Genomic DNA, 16,376 nt, shown 5'->3' on the forward strand with positions numbered 1-16,376 from the left:
TGTCATTTTCTTAAAATATCCTATTAAAATCTCCCAGATTGCTTTCAATAATCACTGGGAGATGGATGCAGATTCTGAGAGACTCCAGGCCAATCCTGGAGGCTTGGCAACCGTAAATGGCTGGATGGACTCGCACGGCCATTCACAGACACCGATGCAGCACAGATATGCAAATACCCTTCTCCATCAATCATCCAGCCCCTGAGCCCCGCCTTGTCCCGCCCCTGGCCGCGTGGAACTTGCCTCTCTCCGCTCTTTGCTGTCACGTGCTTCTTTTCTCCGCGTTACCACGGTGAAGCCACAATCGCTGCCCCGCTAGCTAGGAGGCGCAGCCGAACCTGCTTGGCTCGCATCACCCAATGGGAGCCGGCGTCGGGACGCGCTCACCCCTTACGGGGCGAGAGGTGGGTCTGTAGCTAAGTTGGATTGAGCAGAGAGAGCGGTGGCTGCTGCTGCGGTAGTAGTAGGGGAAGGTGAGTTGGGGAGGGGGCGCGGCGGCGGTTGTCCGGTCCGGCTGCTGGGGAGCAGCTCGTCTCCTCTGCCGAGAAGGCGGTGGCGCGGGGTTTGGCCGGGGCAGCGCCTGTCCGCCTCTGCGGTGGGGGTCTCCGGTCTCTCCGGTGCGGTTGTGGGTGCTGCTGATCGAGGCTGGCGGGGCGGGTGTGTGAGGTGGGGGTGGTGCCGCGGGAGCCGGTTCCGGGGGCGGGCGGTTCTGCGGCTCCCTGTCCTTATGGGGGCGGTGGTCCTTGGTCCGTAGGTCACCGCGGCCGATGTGGGAGCTGTTTGTGATGTTACAGTTTCCATCTCTATTTTCCCTCCACCTAGCCGTGGTGCCAGCCGCAGTGCGATCTCTGACCCTCTCGCCCATAAGTAGCTTTGTCCCTCAGCGCTAGCTTCCATCATGCCTTTTGTGCACCCCAATGTCTTTCCTGCACAGATCGGCAAAACCATCACCCTCCCTGGTTCAGATCCCTTCTTAAGACACCTGTTTACCATGATGTCTACAAGAAACTAAGCATCTAATTAGGACCAAACTGTGGTGCTTGCCTCTGGTTGGACTGTGGTTAGCCTCGGTTTTTCTCCTCCCAAAAGCTTCTTAGTCACTAAAGGGTAGTTTATCTCATCTTGAGATAGCTCCCAGCAATAACTTTTAAGTATAGCTAATAGCTCCAGATTAGCTTGACTAAAAACAAAGCTTATTAAACTTAGATGATGAACTACAGAAAGTAATAAATGGAAATCTTTATATTGCAGTTGAAGATCACCTCTGTACTATGCTGGGTTGGTAGAAAGACTCTTTGCTGCAAGTAGTACCTAAGAAGAAAATTCTGAGTTTGAACCAGTTCCTCTTTCTGTTATACATTTTTCTCTTTCCCAGCCCTAGGTGGGTCTCCTTTCTCTTAATCTGACCACGCTTAGGCCTGGTCTACATGAGGGGAATCGATCTAAGTTAAACAACTTCAGCTATATGAATAACATAGCTGATGTCAATGTACTTAGATTGACTTACCGTGGTGTCTTCACTGCGGTGAGTCGACTGCTACCGTCCACTCCGCCTGCACCTCACACGGCAGTGGAGTACAGGAGTCGACAGAAGAGTGCTTGGGGGTCGTTTTATCACGTCTAGACTAGATGTGATAAATCGACTCGCGCTGGATCGATCGCTGCCCGCTGATCAGGCGGGTAGTGTAGACATACCCTCAGTTGGTAGATCTCAGTTACTTCCCTGTGGTAACTCTGGCTAGTTTGTCTGACTGCTTGAGTTTGATCAAATGTTCTTACTACCCTTCTGAGTTATTTTAGTCTATCTCAGGGGTGGGCAAACTTTTTGGCCCGAGGGCCACATCAGGGAATAGAAATTGTATGGTGGGCCATGAATGGTTACAAAATTGGGGTGCAGGAGAGGATGTGGGCTCTGGATTGGGGCTGGGGATGAGAGGTTTGGGATGCAGGAGAGTGCTCCGGGCTGGGATCGAGGGGTTTGGAGAGTGGGGTTGGGCCATGGGGAGAGGCTTGGGGGGTGCAGGCTCTGAGCGGCGCTTACCTCAAATGGCTCGTGGTAGCAGTGGCATGTCCCTTCTCTGGCTCCTATGTGGAGGCGTGGCCAGGCAGTTCTGCACCCTGCCCCATCCGCAGGCACCACCCCTGCAGCTCCCATTGGAGCATGTAGGAGCCGGAGCGGGGCCACGCCGTGGCTTTCAGGAGCTGCATGGTGCGGCCCCTGACCCAGTGCCCCGGCAGGAGTGGGGCTGAGCCACATGGTGTGGCCCCCGGTGGGAGTAGGCCAGCTTAAAACGGCTCCTGCCCATGGGCTGTGGTTTGCCCACCCCTGGTCTATCTCCTTTCTGTCTCCATTTCTCAGCCTAAGATTATCTTTCAAACTGGGTTCTCCTCTTCTTTATATATAATGGTAAGTGAAGAGTCTGTAAGCCAAGTCATGCTAATTTGGCCTGCAAAATCTTTATTACTGGTGATTATATGGGAGAGAAAACGAGAACTGACTTTTGGAGCCTAAAGTTGAGTGCAGGCCTGGCAGTTAATAGATTATTTCCTTACTTGTGTACTGTGCAAATTGGATATAGAGTTAACAAGAGACAATAAACATATAAAACTAAGCCTTTTTTTTTTTTTTTTTTTTTACGTACTGCAGTTCTGAAGAGTGACACAAAGTTAGATTTGTTTGTTCCACTGTTTGATCTTAACTTTTGTGAGGTAGCATTAGGTAGGGCTTAGGACTTGGAGCTCAGGTGACGTGAGTTCTGTTCCTAGCTCCAGGACTAACTTGCTTTTTGACCTTGGGTTAGTTATTTAATCTCTTGACACATCTCTGTTCCATTCTTTAAAAATTTATCTAATTACCGGTATATATTTTTTTGCAGAGCATTTTAAGAGCTGCTGATGAACATTGGTAAGTACTATTTTGATTTAAAAAAACCCGTGTGGACCCGCGGTAAGTTCGAACTAAGATAGTTTGACTTCAGCTAGGTGAATAACGTAGCTGAAGTTGCATATCTTCGTTCGAAGTGGGGGGTTAGTGTGGACCAGTTGAATCTTCCGCAGAGTGGACAATAAGGGTAGTGAGACAGGAGTGTGCAGTGAATGAAGCAGGGCTACATTCTGTGAACACTGGAAAATAATATTGAACAGCTGCCTCATGTGTTGTGTCAAAGTCAGACTCAGGACTCACAATTTGTCAGACCACATAGTTTATTAGCAAAAGTGCTCTGCTAATACACCCAGAAAATGGGAGCGCCATACAAGGCTCAAACCACCTTACTTATACAGATAAAAGGGCGCGAAATTAACAAGATTACAAAGGGAGCAGAACTGATAAGTTTACCTGGGGCTAGACACATATCTCATGTCCTTATTAACTCTCACCAATCTCCTGTTAATGTCCCACCATCAGTTTAAGTGGATCCATTTATCAATACCTTAATGTTCCTCTTCCTTTATCTCAACATTCCTCATTCCTGCTTAAAGGAACATACAGCATTTCTTTAATTCATTCTACTTCTAAAATATAATTCATTCTATTTTCACAGTTGCATGGCACCCAGCTTATATACTGAACTGTATAATGTAATAGAGTATGTTGCAATGCATGTATTCATAGGAAGAAGAGTTGAGAATTTGTAGACAATCTTAACTTTTCTACTTCCAAACTTTTTTGCGGGCTTCACTTTTCCACATATACAAAAGTACACATTAAAAGAATGTTTAACACGTTTTTTTGTCTGAGTGTTGATGGAGGAAAATCCAGTCATGGTCTCAAAGGAGTTTGCTGTCCAAATAGACAAATAATACAGTGCAAACACATATTGCCCTAGGAGACCATAAGATGACTATATAACAAAGTGGTGAAGATTTGAAAAGTACATAAATGTCACATGTCTTTTTAAAGAGGATAAGTGATTAAAAACTTCACACAAGTCTTCTGGAAGGTTTTGATGGAAGTGAAGACAGGCTAAACTTCAAGGCCCAGTGCCAGTTTATAGCTAAATAATTTTGCCTAATTTCCAGCATAGGCATTCTGGTGCTTTTCAATAAAATGTATTTAAGTATTCCCACTCTCTTCCTGAAGTGATCTTCCCCAATAATATTAAGGGAGAGGTAAAGGAAGCTAAGTGTTGTAGATCTAAGTGCTGCTCACCTGCTAGCTGAAGCAAAAAGTATGGCACTGAATACTGACTTTACTTGGAGACTGAATGGACTTACTTTATTTGGTATTTTCTGACTGTCTACCTGCATTTCATCAAGATGAAAGAGCTGAACTGTGTATGGCAATATAGTCCCCTTTCTAGACCATTCAAGTGGTGTGGGTGAGAAGTTGAGATTTGGATTCACTGACTTGCAGAGGAGAAATCAAGTTTCTTATGGAATTGGAGAGACAAATGAATTGGAAACTAAAGTGAAATGCATAACTTGATCTGGCAGACACTAAACTTTATTATTCAGTTAACCGAGTATGCTCTGTTTTTTGCCCAACCCTTGTGTAAGGATGCCTTAGAAAAAGAACCATGGAGAAATATATTAAGGTGCAGAAGATTGGTGAAGGATCCTTTGGAAAAGCAATTCTCGTCAAAGCTAAAGAAAATAGCAGACAGTATGTTATTAAGGAGATAAACATCTGTAAGGTGAGTGATATTATTAAGTATCAGTATGTTGGTTTTTTTTTGTAGTCCTGCTCTCAAGAAAAGTGTCCGTTTGTTTTTTTTTTTTTTTTCTTTTTTAAGATGTCCAATAAAGAGAGAGAAGAATCAAGGCGAGAAGTTGCTGTGTTGGCAAACATGAAACATCCAAATATTGTCCTGTATCGGGAATCATTTGAAGGTAAGATTCAAAACTACATAATGGAACCTGAACTAGTGAATGTACAGCAATATAAAAATATAAGTGGTTGTCATTTTTTTAAAATTATACATGATTTGAAAAACAAATCTTCCCAATATTTTCCCCTCATCTCCTTAACTGTCTCTCTCAGTTCCTTCTGGTCTGTACTTTTGTAAGCCACTGCTTCCCAAAAATAACCAAACCAAAACACCACCACCGGCCATATGTTTGTTTCAGGTCCTTCCCTTTACATGTCTAAACATTTGTTTTTGGATGAGGTTTAATGTAAGTGAAAAGTCCATGAGTTCTTGTTCCTGCTGGGAAGGTCCAACCAGATTTTTTTCTTCCAATATGTATGTCTATCCTAAGCTGTACATGGTTGTACTCAAACTAAAGTCAAATATGACTGACCCAACTGACTGACCTCTGCCTACAAGAAATCCATCAGTCCTCAGGACAGTAAGCTACCCTATACCATCACCACCGAGCTTGAAAGATGCATGAAGCATGTAGCTTGCCTTGATGGCTTTTGATTGGCTTGGGGATGGGAATTACTTTCAAAACCAAGGATCCTCAGGGAAGATGTGAATATCAACTGGCTTGAAAAGATTGAAGGTGTTGGTGATAAGCTGTTTTAGAGCACTGCCACAATGGGTATCACAGGAATAAGCAGTCCAGATAAGGAGCCAAACATGCTATTGTGAAACAGTGTTTGAAAGCAGGTGAAAATATGAACGTAACCTATATGCACATCTGGGGTTCCCCTATGATTTAAACAGAATAATCACACATTCCTTGTGATTGTTTGCTTTCTATATTCATTTATTTTGTAACTGTAAATGTACAATTCCATGCAACAATAACTTCATTGAAACGTAGGGCTGGAAGGGACCTTAAGAGGTCATCTAGTCCAGCCCCCTGTGTTGTGACAGGACCAAGTATACCTACATCATCTCTGACAGATGTTCTAACCTGTTCTTAAAAACCTCCAATGATGGGAATTCCACAACCTCCCTAGGAAGTCTTTTCTAGTGCTTAACTTGTCCTAGTTAGTGTGTTTCATAATATTTGACCTAAATCTCCCTTTGTGCAGATTTAAGCTGATTGCTTCTTGTCCTACCTTCAGTGGACATGGAGAACAATTGATCACTGTCTTCATTGTAACAGCCCTTGGCATATCTGAAGATGGTGTTATCAGGTCCACTCCTCAGTCTTCATTTCTCAAGACTAAACATGGCCAGTTCTTTAACCTTCCTCATAGGTCATTTTTTTTCTAAACCTCTTGTCACTTTTATTGCTCTTCTCTTGACTCTCTACAGTGTGTGAACATCCTTCTTAAAGTGTGGCACCTGGAACTAGACACAGTACTGCAGATGAGGCCTCATCAGTGCTGAGTAGAGTGGGACAATTACAGTACCTCCCATTTCTTATGCACGACCCTCCTGTTAATACAAGTTTGAGAGATCTCTTGGTACCCAGTACAGTATCCTCTTGTTACCCCTGCCTCTAGCAAGAGGGAATATTGCCTGTGGTGGCTGGTGTTGGCCTGCTAACACAACCTTCCTGTCAGTTACTCAAGCACTCTCCTCCAGGCTATGCTAGCCCTTTCTTTGCCTTGCAGGTTTACAAGAAGTGCACCTGAGTCCCTTGGAAACATTCCCCTGTTATGTCCTGCCCAACACTGGCTACTCGCAGAAATCCCAGATCCTCTGCTCCCAGAGGAACAGTGTAACCTAATTTACCAGTTTTACCTTAAATTATCACTTTGGTAAAATGCACAGAACTTATGAATAAGGCTGTGTGTTTGTCACAGAGGTCACAGATTCTGTGACTTTCTGGGACCTCCGTGACTTCTACAGCGGCTGGGGCGGCTGGCCCAGGGGCCGCCTGAGCAGCACGGGCAGCCCCTGGGCCAGTCACACCAGCTGCTGCTCAGGCAGTCTCGGGCCACCATGTCTTCCAAACTCCTGCTGCTGCTAGCGGAGTGGGTGTGGGAGGGGGCTCAGGGCTGGGCAGGGGGTTGGGCTGCAGGAGGGGTGAGGGTTCTGGACAGCGTTTACCTCAGGGGGCTCCCCAGAAGTGGCGACATGTCCCTCCCTCAGTTCCTAAGCGTAGGCGTGGCCGGGCAGCTCTGCGTGCTGCCTTCACCTGCAGACGCCGCCCCCACAGCTCCCATTGGCTGCAGTTCCTGGCCAATGGGGGTTGCGAAGCCTGTGCTCGGGACGGCGGCAGCGCATGGAGCCCCTGGCCACAGAATTGTGATCCTTCTGTAACACCAGATCTTTTCTGCAATACGACTGCCTACCGAGTTATTCACCATTTTGTAGTTGTGCATTTGATTTTTCATAAGTGTAGTATTTGTCTTTATTGAATCTCATTTAGGAAGATAACTTGAGGTATTCTGTTTATAAGATAACGTTTCTGCAGTCTTTTATAGCAGTACTAAGAAAACAGATTGTGTGGTCATCCATGAAGTAATTATTTAATGCACAGTAACAAGACACTGTACTACATCTTTCTAGTTGAAACATCTTGATTACACATACTGAACTGATTTGAGGGAATCAAACAATTTATTTAAGGGACCATTCTGCACAGTGGTGGTAACTCCCATTTCTTTTCAGCATCAGACCCTAAATGATTATAATAGTTTATATTGAGCCTAGCCCTTGGGATAGGAGACTGTAAATTCAAATGAACTTTAATGAAATTTAAATGAAATCCGATATTGTTTAAACTCTTCCATCTTGGAATGTTTTTAAAACTATTGGTAATCTAGATATGTGCTTGCAATACTTTGATGTTTTATGCCAAATTTGTGGGTATCATTGTTACATGCAGTAGAAAACTTTAATGGCACTTTTGGCTAAGCATTCATGAAGTATTAGAAAATTTTGAATATGCTTGTAATTTCTGGCCTAATACCTTCCTGCTTCTTTAATCTTTTTTATTGTACAGTAACTTAAGTACTGCATCAGGGTCATAAGCATGACATTTTATTGTATGTCATAATTCTGTAATTGTAAAGGGTGCGAATGTTTGTAAAGCATTGCATTTTATAGGTCTCAAGCCTCTTGAAGAATTATCTCCATACATGAATTTTTTATTTTATTTTTATTCTTCTACCCATCACTGAAATGGAAGGACACACTAGGATGGCCCAGTGGCCCCTAACATCATATTGAAGTGTTGGTTTGTGATATGGAGGGAAGAATGCCACCTACTGAATCATCAATGCCAAAAATGGAAACTGCAATATAAGCAGTTTGCCTGAAGCTTAGCAAATAAATAATTTATAACTGTTTCTTCACTTGTAGATTTAGTCTTTGGACTTATTGTGTCTTCGCTATAACCTACACAAAACAAAATTCATATGTTAAGATTTTCAGAAAGCTTTTACAATATTTCATGACAAATATAGATGTATCTCTTGTTTTTACAGAAAATGGCTCTCTCTATATAGTGATGGATTACTGTGAAGGAGGGGACCTGTTTAGACGAATAAATGCTCAGAAAGGGATCTTGTTCTCAGAAGACCAGGTAGTGGGAATTTTGGGCTGTAATTTACATTATACACTTTCTGAGCAGAAGAAAACTTAAATTGAGTAGTTTTGGATCAGCTTGGTGAATATGGTTATTTTAATATAGATAAAAGCCTGACTGGTACAGCTATAGAATGCTAAGAATTCATACTACTTGGAACATAGACCAAATGCATTAATGGAACTACAATAAAGGAGACAATTTAGGTGAATCAAACATTAAACCTGTTGGATTTTATGGCTCAAGATTTTCTCTTAAATATTTCGATTTTTTTTTTTGACTGGTATTATGATGTTGGGCTTCTGATACGCATTTTGTTACTTTAATTAAATCAGGGATACAAAACCAAACTTTAAGGTTTACATCATATTAAATCCATTAACTCGAAAGTTCTTCAAAATGGAAAATTTCAGTCTTGGAAATGTGTAAACAGGATCTTTTTCTTCATGTGGTCATACGCTGGGACGTTAGTCAAGGAGTTGTGAAGTCTCTGAGGATTTTGTCTTCATGCTACAAATAAGCAGAGAAGAGAATCTGGCAATACTCTTGGCTGGCAAGGGTTGGGAGTACATTGGGCTTTTGCTGGCAGTATAGAGAGAGGCAGAGATGAGAGAAAATCACGTGTCAGAAAAACACTTTTTAATTTATCTTCTAAATCAGGGGTAGGCAACCTATGGCACGCGTGCCAAAGGCGGCACATGAGCTGATTTTCAGTGGCACTCACACTGCCCGGGTCCTGGCCACTGGTCCGGGGGCTCTGCGTTTTAATTTAATTTTAAATGAAGCTTCTTAAACATTTTAAAAACCTTATTTACTTTACATACAACAATAGTTTAGTTATATGTTATAGACTTATAGAAAGAGACCTTCTAAAAACTTTAAAATGTATTACTGGCACACGAAACCTTAAATTAGAGTGAATAAATGAAGACTCGGCACCCCACTTCTGAAAGGTTGCGGACCCCTGTTCTAAATCCTTACCAGTTAATTAGGACTACTACTAGTAGAGATGCTAAATGTCGAGGTAAAAGTGATAACAGAATTATAGCACAATACTGATGTCTGTGTGTATTGGTAATTTGAAAAGATGAAGTGCTTAACTACAGTACTTTTAATTTTTTTTAAGGGTGGAAAAGTTTACCTTTTTTGTTAAAATCGGAAAAGCCATGAAATGAGAACTATCAAACTCAGTTTGGCTTGCTTGGAATCAGTCTCCTAATTTTATGCTGTTTTGTCATTTCTGTAATTAAGATCAGATTTTTTTTTTATATAAAAGTGAAGAATAGCATAATATAAAATTGATAAAAGTATAGATGCTAGTAGGAGAGCTTTAGTCTTTTTTGTTTAATTTCTTAATGGACTATAAGGACACTTTTTTATTATTATTATTATTATTATTTTGGTCTGCCGTTGAGATGCTGTGTTGATGTAACTGAGAGGTATTCCCACAAAAATAGAATTTTAAGGATGAAAGGCCATGTTCTAAAAAAATTATAACCCAATTATATGTATACACACAGCTTTATCATAACTTTTAAAGATTGTAAATAGTCTAGATCAGTAAAATTTGAGTAAGGTTAATCCTTGACTTGAAAACTGCATGTGGGTGTATAAATAAATATAGAACACTAACTCTACCTTTCTCTGTTATTTTTAGATCATGGATTGGTTCGTACAGATTTGTTTAGCACTAAAACATGTACATGACAGAAAAATTTTGCATCGAGATATAAAGTCACAGGTATGCTGGATGGTATTTTCAAGTTGAATTACAGTAGAGTGATTATACTTTATTTTATTGATTGATTGTTATCTCCCAACCAGGTAGGGGAAATAACCTGGTCTTATGTAAAACTACCCAACTCCCATTGACTTCAGCGGGCCTTGAATCAGACCCTGTTGTCTGCTGCACAAGATGTGCTGCACAAATGAACACAAACAGAATGCCACTAAGATGGAACACAAGCTAATAAAAAATATATTTTAAAGTCTAAAACAATCCTGTGGTAGTTAAGTACAGTTTGGCTAAATCCCTAGTTACATAACTTTTTAAAAAAAATAGTTTCATTCTGGAATTTTATATTAAATTCTAAGATAACCAGTAGCACCTGCTCAATGAAGATTTTTGGGACTGGATTTTAGCTTTGAGTTATTTATGACATAGCTCTTTTTCTTGATTGTAAAAAAACAATTAGGAAGACTTTCAAGCTTGGGTTGTGTGGGTTCTTCTGCTCTACAAATAGAGCTGCAATGGTACACAGTTACTACATGGCTTCTATTTGTATAGATGGGATCTTAATACAGGTTTCTTTTTGTTTTTGTCTTTGTTTTTTTAAATAAATATTAGGTATATAGGCTCTAAAAAATTAAGACTGAAACATCTTTAAAGTCTAGTCTACTATGGGTTACAAACCACCACCAACACAATGCATGTATACTTTATTGTCAGGTGTATGCTGGTAAATACACCTCTACCCCGTCATAACGCTGTCCTCGGGAGCCAAAAAATCTTACCGCGTTATATCGAACTTGTTTTGATCCGTTGGAGCGCGCAGGCCCCCGCTCCCCCCCCCCCCATCCCCCTGGAGTGCTGCTTTACCATGTTGTATCCGAATTCATGTTATATCGGGTCGCTTTATATTGGGCTAGAGGTTTACTGAAATTTTATCAGATTCCTGCTTTCTGAATCTTTCAGAGCAGGATACCTGTATATTTCTAGAAGTGCCTGCTTACAAGAATAGAGCAGGCAGAGAAGGGAAAGCATTACAAGGATGAAAACATTGGTCATGAAAAGACTGAGGCCTGGTCTACGCTGCCACTTAAGTCAATTTATATTGCTCAGGGGTGTGGAAAAAATTACCTCGGTGTCCACGCTATGCTTTGTCAGCGGGTGATACTTTCCCACTGACTTAGTTTCCGCCTCTCAAGGAGGTGGAGTACTGAAGTCAACAGGAGAGCGCTCTGCCATCAACCTACTGCTTCTTCACCAGACCTGCTAAACTGACACCGCTGCATCGAATGCAGTGAGGCCGATTTAGCATGTCAGTGTAGACAAGGTCTAAAAGACATTTGCTTATCCCCTGATGTGACTGCATTTGGAGAGTACAGTATATAGAACTGAAATGTCTTGACTCTCTTTGGTGTCAAGACATTTCAGTTCTATATACTGTATAGTACAGTGAAGCGGATGCTTAATATTAGTCATCCCTTCAAACCACCTACACCCTCCCCTCTCCCCCCAGTCAAGTAATAGTCAAAGATGTCAATTTTTATTTTTTTTACATTTCCATGTGTAACTTTTTTGTACAATTAAATACTTTTGTTCTTGCACTTGAGTTGTAACTGACTTTTCTCCCCCTCTCCCCCTCCTGTCTTTAGAATATATTTTTAACCAAAGATGGAACAATACAACTGGGAGACTTTGGAATAGCTAGAGTTCTTAACAGGTAACACTCATTCAGTGCTGCTCTATATACATTAATATGAGTAAATCAATCTAGCAAAAATGGATGCTACATGACTACATAATTTATGTAAGTTAACGTTCATTTTTAGTTTTCCTTTTTTATTCTAGTACTGTAGAGCTGGCTCGCACTTGCATAGGAACACCATACTATTTGTCACCTGAAATCTGTCAGAACAAACCTTATAACAATAAAAGGTACTGTAAAACATTTGACTTAATAATTGACTTTTTTCATTTTGATTTATTTTGTTTAGAAATGTAGAGCTATTCTGTTCATGCAATAGTAAAGAGTTCAGTCTTGATCTCCAGCATGCTGTGCACTTTACTACATGGGTTGGAAAAATCTGAGTGAATGCGCAAGCACAATAACTGACTTCATTAAACATATGAGGGTCTGTGCTGTAGCTGACTGATAGTTACTAGACTGGGTCCATTGTAGTGCTGTCTTATTCCATGGAGGCCATTTTCTCATGCCACCACTGTTAGAAGCAGTAGCTTTTAAAACTGTCTAAATAACTGAAATTAAAAAAAAAAGGAAAAAGCCCACAGTACCTTTAAAATACACCTCTACCCTGATATAACATGAATTCGGATATAACGTGGTAAAGCAGCGCTTGGGGAAGCGGGGCTGCGCACTCTGGCAGATCAAAGCAAGTTGGATATAACGCAGTTTCACCTGTAACGCGTTAAGATTTTTTTGGCTCCCGAGGACAGCATTCTATCCGGGTAGAGGTGTATTTAAATACTTTAGAAATTTCCAATTGTGTAGGACATAAAATCTGTGGTACTTGCATCTCTTAAAAAAAGATTTCTCCCACCATTCACTTATCCAATTTGTCTAAATCAGATATCATGGTGATAAGTGTGGTATTGATTCCTACATAAAGAGAGTCTGGAGCAGAAATATCTGGTGCGTCTTTGTTTGGAAGAGACACACATTTGTTTTTTAAATAGATAGGAAGCTAGTACATCTTGCAAAATGCACAAATGCTTAATTTCTATCACTTGGTTTCAAGAACATACATCTAGAGCAGTGATACTCAGACGTCAGTGGTTCAGGAGCCAAAATTGGGATCAACATTACCCCCAGAAGAGCCATAGTAGCATGAATTCATTGTTTCATTTACTTTAGTACTATTCAGATTTAAACAGTATGACCAGGGAAATATTTAGTTTTTTTTATAATATATATGTGTCTGTATGTATTCTCATGGCAAATATTAATAACTTAGTGCAAGTTGATAACTTGATTGTTTTTACTCTCTTATTAACAATTCTGATTTGGTTAATAATTAAATCACACAATGGTCTTTATATTTTGTGCTGCAAAGAGTCGCAGGAGACGCATTAGAGAGCCACTTGTGGCTCGCGCACCACAGGATCACTGTTTTAGATAATTTGGTATTTTTGGAGCAAAAACTAATTTTTCAGGTCTGTTCTCTTTGTTTAGTGACATATGGGCTCTTGGTTGTGTTCTCTATGAAATGTGCACACTTAAACATGCAGTAAGTAAAACTTTAAAATACTTTGGAATTATTACTCTGTTTTACAAACATACCTCTTTCATTATTTTGTCCATTGCCAAATTTCAGACTGATAAATTGTATTTGAGCTGATGCAGGGCTTATCATGGTATGTGATTACTTTTGAAATTAACTTTACTATTGTAACCACCTCTTCCCCACATTACTGCTGATCTTTGTTGGCCAACCTGCCTCACTTTTTTTGTTTGACTGCTGTCCTGCACATCTGTGCAGTATATTTAGCAACACATTTTTTTACCGTTCCTTTCAGTAAACTATGTTTTTAGCAACAAAAGCAGCAAGTATGATAGCAAAAGTGCATTAAGCAAAGTGTAACGTTCCTTTCCTAGCAATATTGTGAACTTTACATTTAATTAGCTATTGGTGAATTCAGTCTGTATCTCTGGTGCAGTAGCATTAATGAGCTTCCTTTGTAGCATGCAGAAATGGTACAAAGGACAGACAAGTGTCTTCTGTTTCCTAGTTTTTTGTTTTTGTTTTTTTAATATTATACCTTACTTGCAAAGCCTCTAAAGAGCAGTATCTTTTTTGCAGACTATCCTTTTCCTGTTAGTGTATATTGCTCTCTTCCTTACCTTCCCATTCCACTTCACCCCTTTATTTTAGATAAAATTGAAATTAATATGTTTGATTTTGTTTGGGTATTGTCATTAAAAAATCACACTTCTGTCTGAAACTGTTTATCTAAAATTACTGTAACAGAAAGATTAGAGGAAAAATATTTCAGTTAGCTTGTGTAATCCGTCACTGTTTCCCATGTCTAGTCAATCAGTTTTCCCTGTTTGGTGGGTCACTGACATGACAACAGTAGGGAGAGAGACATTTTTAAAAATAGGAAAATATAATTGTAAAATGACAAAATTTGGAAAGGGGCTTCAGAGGCAGATGTGGTGCTGGAAAGTATTTACCGTATATACTCGTTCATTAGCCGAATTCTTTTAGTAAAAAAGGGAAGCACCAGAGAAGGGGGTCGGCTTATGAATGGGTATAGAGAGGGAGAGGTGGGACACAGCCCCTCCCCACAACAGAGGGAGCAAGGAGAGGCAGCATAACCAGAAGAGCCAGAAGGGAAGAGGTGGGGCCAGAGTCTTTCCGCTTCTGGCCACGCTGCTCTCCCCCCACCTCCGAAGCAACTGCAGCTGCAGCTGTGCCGCTCGGCCCCGCCCCCCAGAGCAGGCTGTGGCTGCACCACCTGGCCCGCCAGAGCATACTGCAGCTGAGCTCCCCAGCCCAGCCCGCTGGAACATGCTGCGACCGCGCCGCCCGGTCTGGCCCACCAGAGCAGCTCCAGCCAGGCCAGAGACATCCTCCCCTGGCCCTCCCCAGGTAAGGTGGGAAGGGATGGGATGGGGAGAGTGTGGGGGTCCTGGGCTAGGGATGGGGTCATGTGGGGGGTGGTCACAGGGGTTACTCCCCTGACTCCCAGCTTCTCTCCCCCAAAAAATTTCCTCACCAGTTGCTGTCCTGGCCCATCAGGGTAAGCAGCTGGCATGCCGGGACACTTTACTTAGGTTTACCTCCATGCCTGCGGATGCTCGAGGTAATGGCCCGGGAGCCAAAGTTTGCTGACCTCTGAATTATAGGGTCGGCTTATGAACAGGTCATAAAAAATTTCCATTTTTACTTATCCATCTTGGGGGGGAGGGGAAGGTGGTTGGCTTATAAACGAACTGGCTTGTGATCGAGTATATACGGTGTGCATATATAATTTAATAGACTGGATTTCAAGTGATGTCCCTTTCTAACAGTTGTTCATCATAGATTGCTTCCAAACCTGGGGTCTAATTAGTATTGTTGATTAGAGTGAATTCGAGAGAGGTGCCAGAGTACCTACAGCTCATGTTGAAATCTCAACACTTCTCAGGATTGGCCTTAAGTGAACACAGACCTTTTACTATCATTTTGTTCCTAGAGGAGTTTTCATAAGAGGATTGACAATCTTGTGAACTAAAAGGAAGGAGGCTAGCAAACTATATGCATTTTACTCCAAAACATTGTTTTGCATTACCATTGACTGTTGCCCAGCTCTGGGAACAATTTTTATTGGTTAACTGTAGGTACAGAACTAGCAAAAAGCACAAAACACTTTTAGAATCCAAAAATTAGTCTTATTCTTTAGTGTGGCAGAATTGTATAACATTAAAGTATTTAGCATCAGATTACTCAATACAGAGCAAATTTGAGATCTAAAAGATCTTTTGATAAGGGCCCTTCAAATATTTAAATAGAAGTACCGTTATTTTTTATTTTGGTATGTTTATGTAAATTAAGTCCTTTGTGGCTGTGACAGTATGACAATATAAATATTAATGTATGCTAATTTCTCTCTTTCTGGTAATTATAGTTTGAAGCTGGTAACATGAAAAACCTGGTACTGAAGATAATCTCTGGATCTTTTCCTCCTGTTTCTCTGCATTATTCTTATGATTTACGTAATCTGCTTTCACAATTATTTAAAAGGAATCCTAGGGATAGACCATCAGTCAACTCCATATTGGAGAAAATCTTTATAGCCAAACGGGTGGAAAAATTTCTTACACCACAGGTATGGAAATTATTTTAAAATAGCTTAATAATTCTGCCCCTTTTATTTATTGTGCAGTATTCAGCCATGTGCACTTTTTATTATATTAAGATGCAAATTTAGAATATAAGATACTCATGAGAAATTACTTCCAAAAATACTACAATAGAAAGTAAAGAACTTGTATCTATTTTGAGGGAAAATAGTTACTACTATATTTAGCAAACAGTCACACTCACTATACCAGTAAAATGAACTACCAACAAATTTCATTTCAAGATGTTGAAGTATTGTTTCTGTTCCTGAATTTCAGTAATTCAGTTGTTTAATTTAAGTGCATCATGTCCTGTGTGAATGTATAGTTAAACTTGTAGTTAATCTTTGATTTATCTAATCATGTGGCTATCCATAACATGGGACTGACAATGAATTCAGTAACCTACTAGTAGCAAATGAACTGCTTTGTGAC

The 16,376-nt window shown here is 40.8% G+C and overlaps 1 protein-coding gene across 5 annotated transcripts in view; it reads left to right on the forward strand.

Annotated features, from left to right (window-relative positions):
• The first annotated feature begins 305 nt into the window (after positions 1-305).
• Positions 306-16,376, forward strand: part of NEK1 (NIMA related kinase 1) — a 128,829-nt gene continuing 112,758 nt past the window's right edge. For all 5 annotated transcript variants that reach the window (XM_054030468.1, XM_054030469.1, XM_054030470.1 and 2 more), the window contains exons 1-10: positions 306-473; positions 2,877-2,905; positions 4,498-4,634; positions 4,734-4,830; positions 8,273-8,370; positions 10,031-10,114; positions 11,752-11,819; positions 11,948-12,034; positions 13,290-13,344; positions 15,728-15,928. In XM_054030468.1, the coding sequence (XP_053886443.1) occupies positions 2,896-2,905; positions 4,498-4,634; positions 4,734-4,830; positions 8,273-8,370; positions 10,031-10,114; positions 11,752-11,819; positions 11,948-12,034; positions 13,290-13,344; positions 15,728-15,928 (837 nt within the window). In that variant the 5' untranslated portion in view covers positions 306-473; positions 2,877-2,895. The remainder of the gene's footprint in view (positions 474-2,876; positions 2,906-4,497; positions 4,635-4,733; positions 4,831-8,272; positions 8,371-10,030; positions 10,115-11,751; positions 11,820-11,947; positions 12,035-13,289; positions 13,345-15,727; positions 15,929-16,376) is intronic.

The sequence above is a fragment of the Malaclemys terrapin genome, chromosome 5 (genome assembly GCF_027887155.1).
Source record: "Malaclemys terrapin pileata isolate rMalTer1 chromosome 5, rMalTer1.hap1, whole genome shotgun sequence".
Lineage (NCBI taxonomy): Eukaryota > Metazoa > Chordata > Testudines > Emydidae > Malaclemys > Malaclemys terrapin.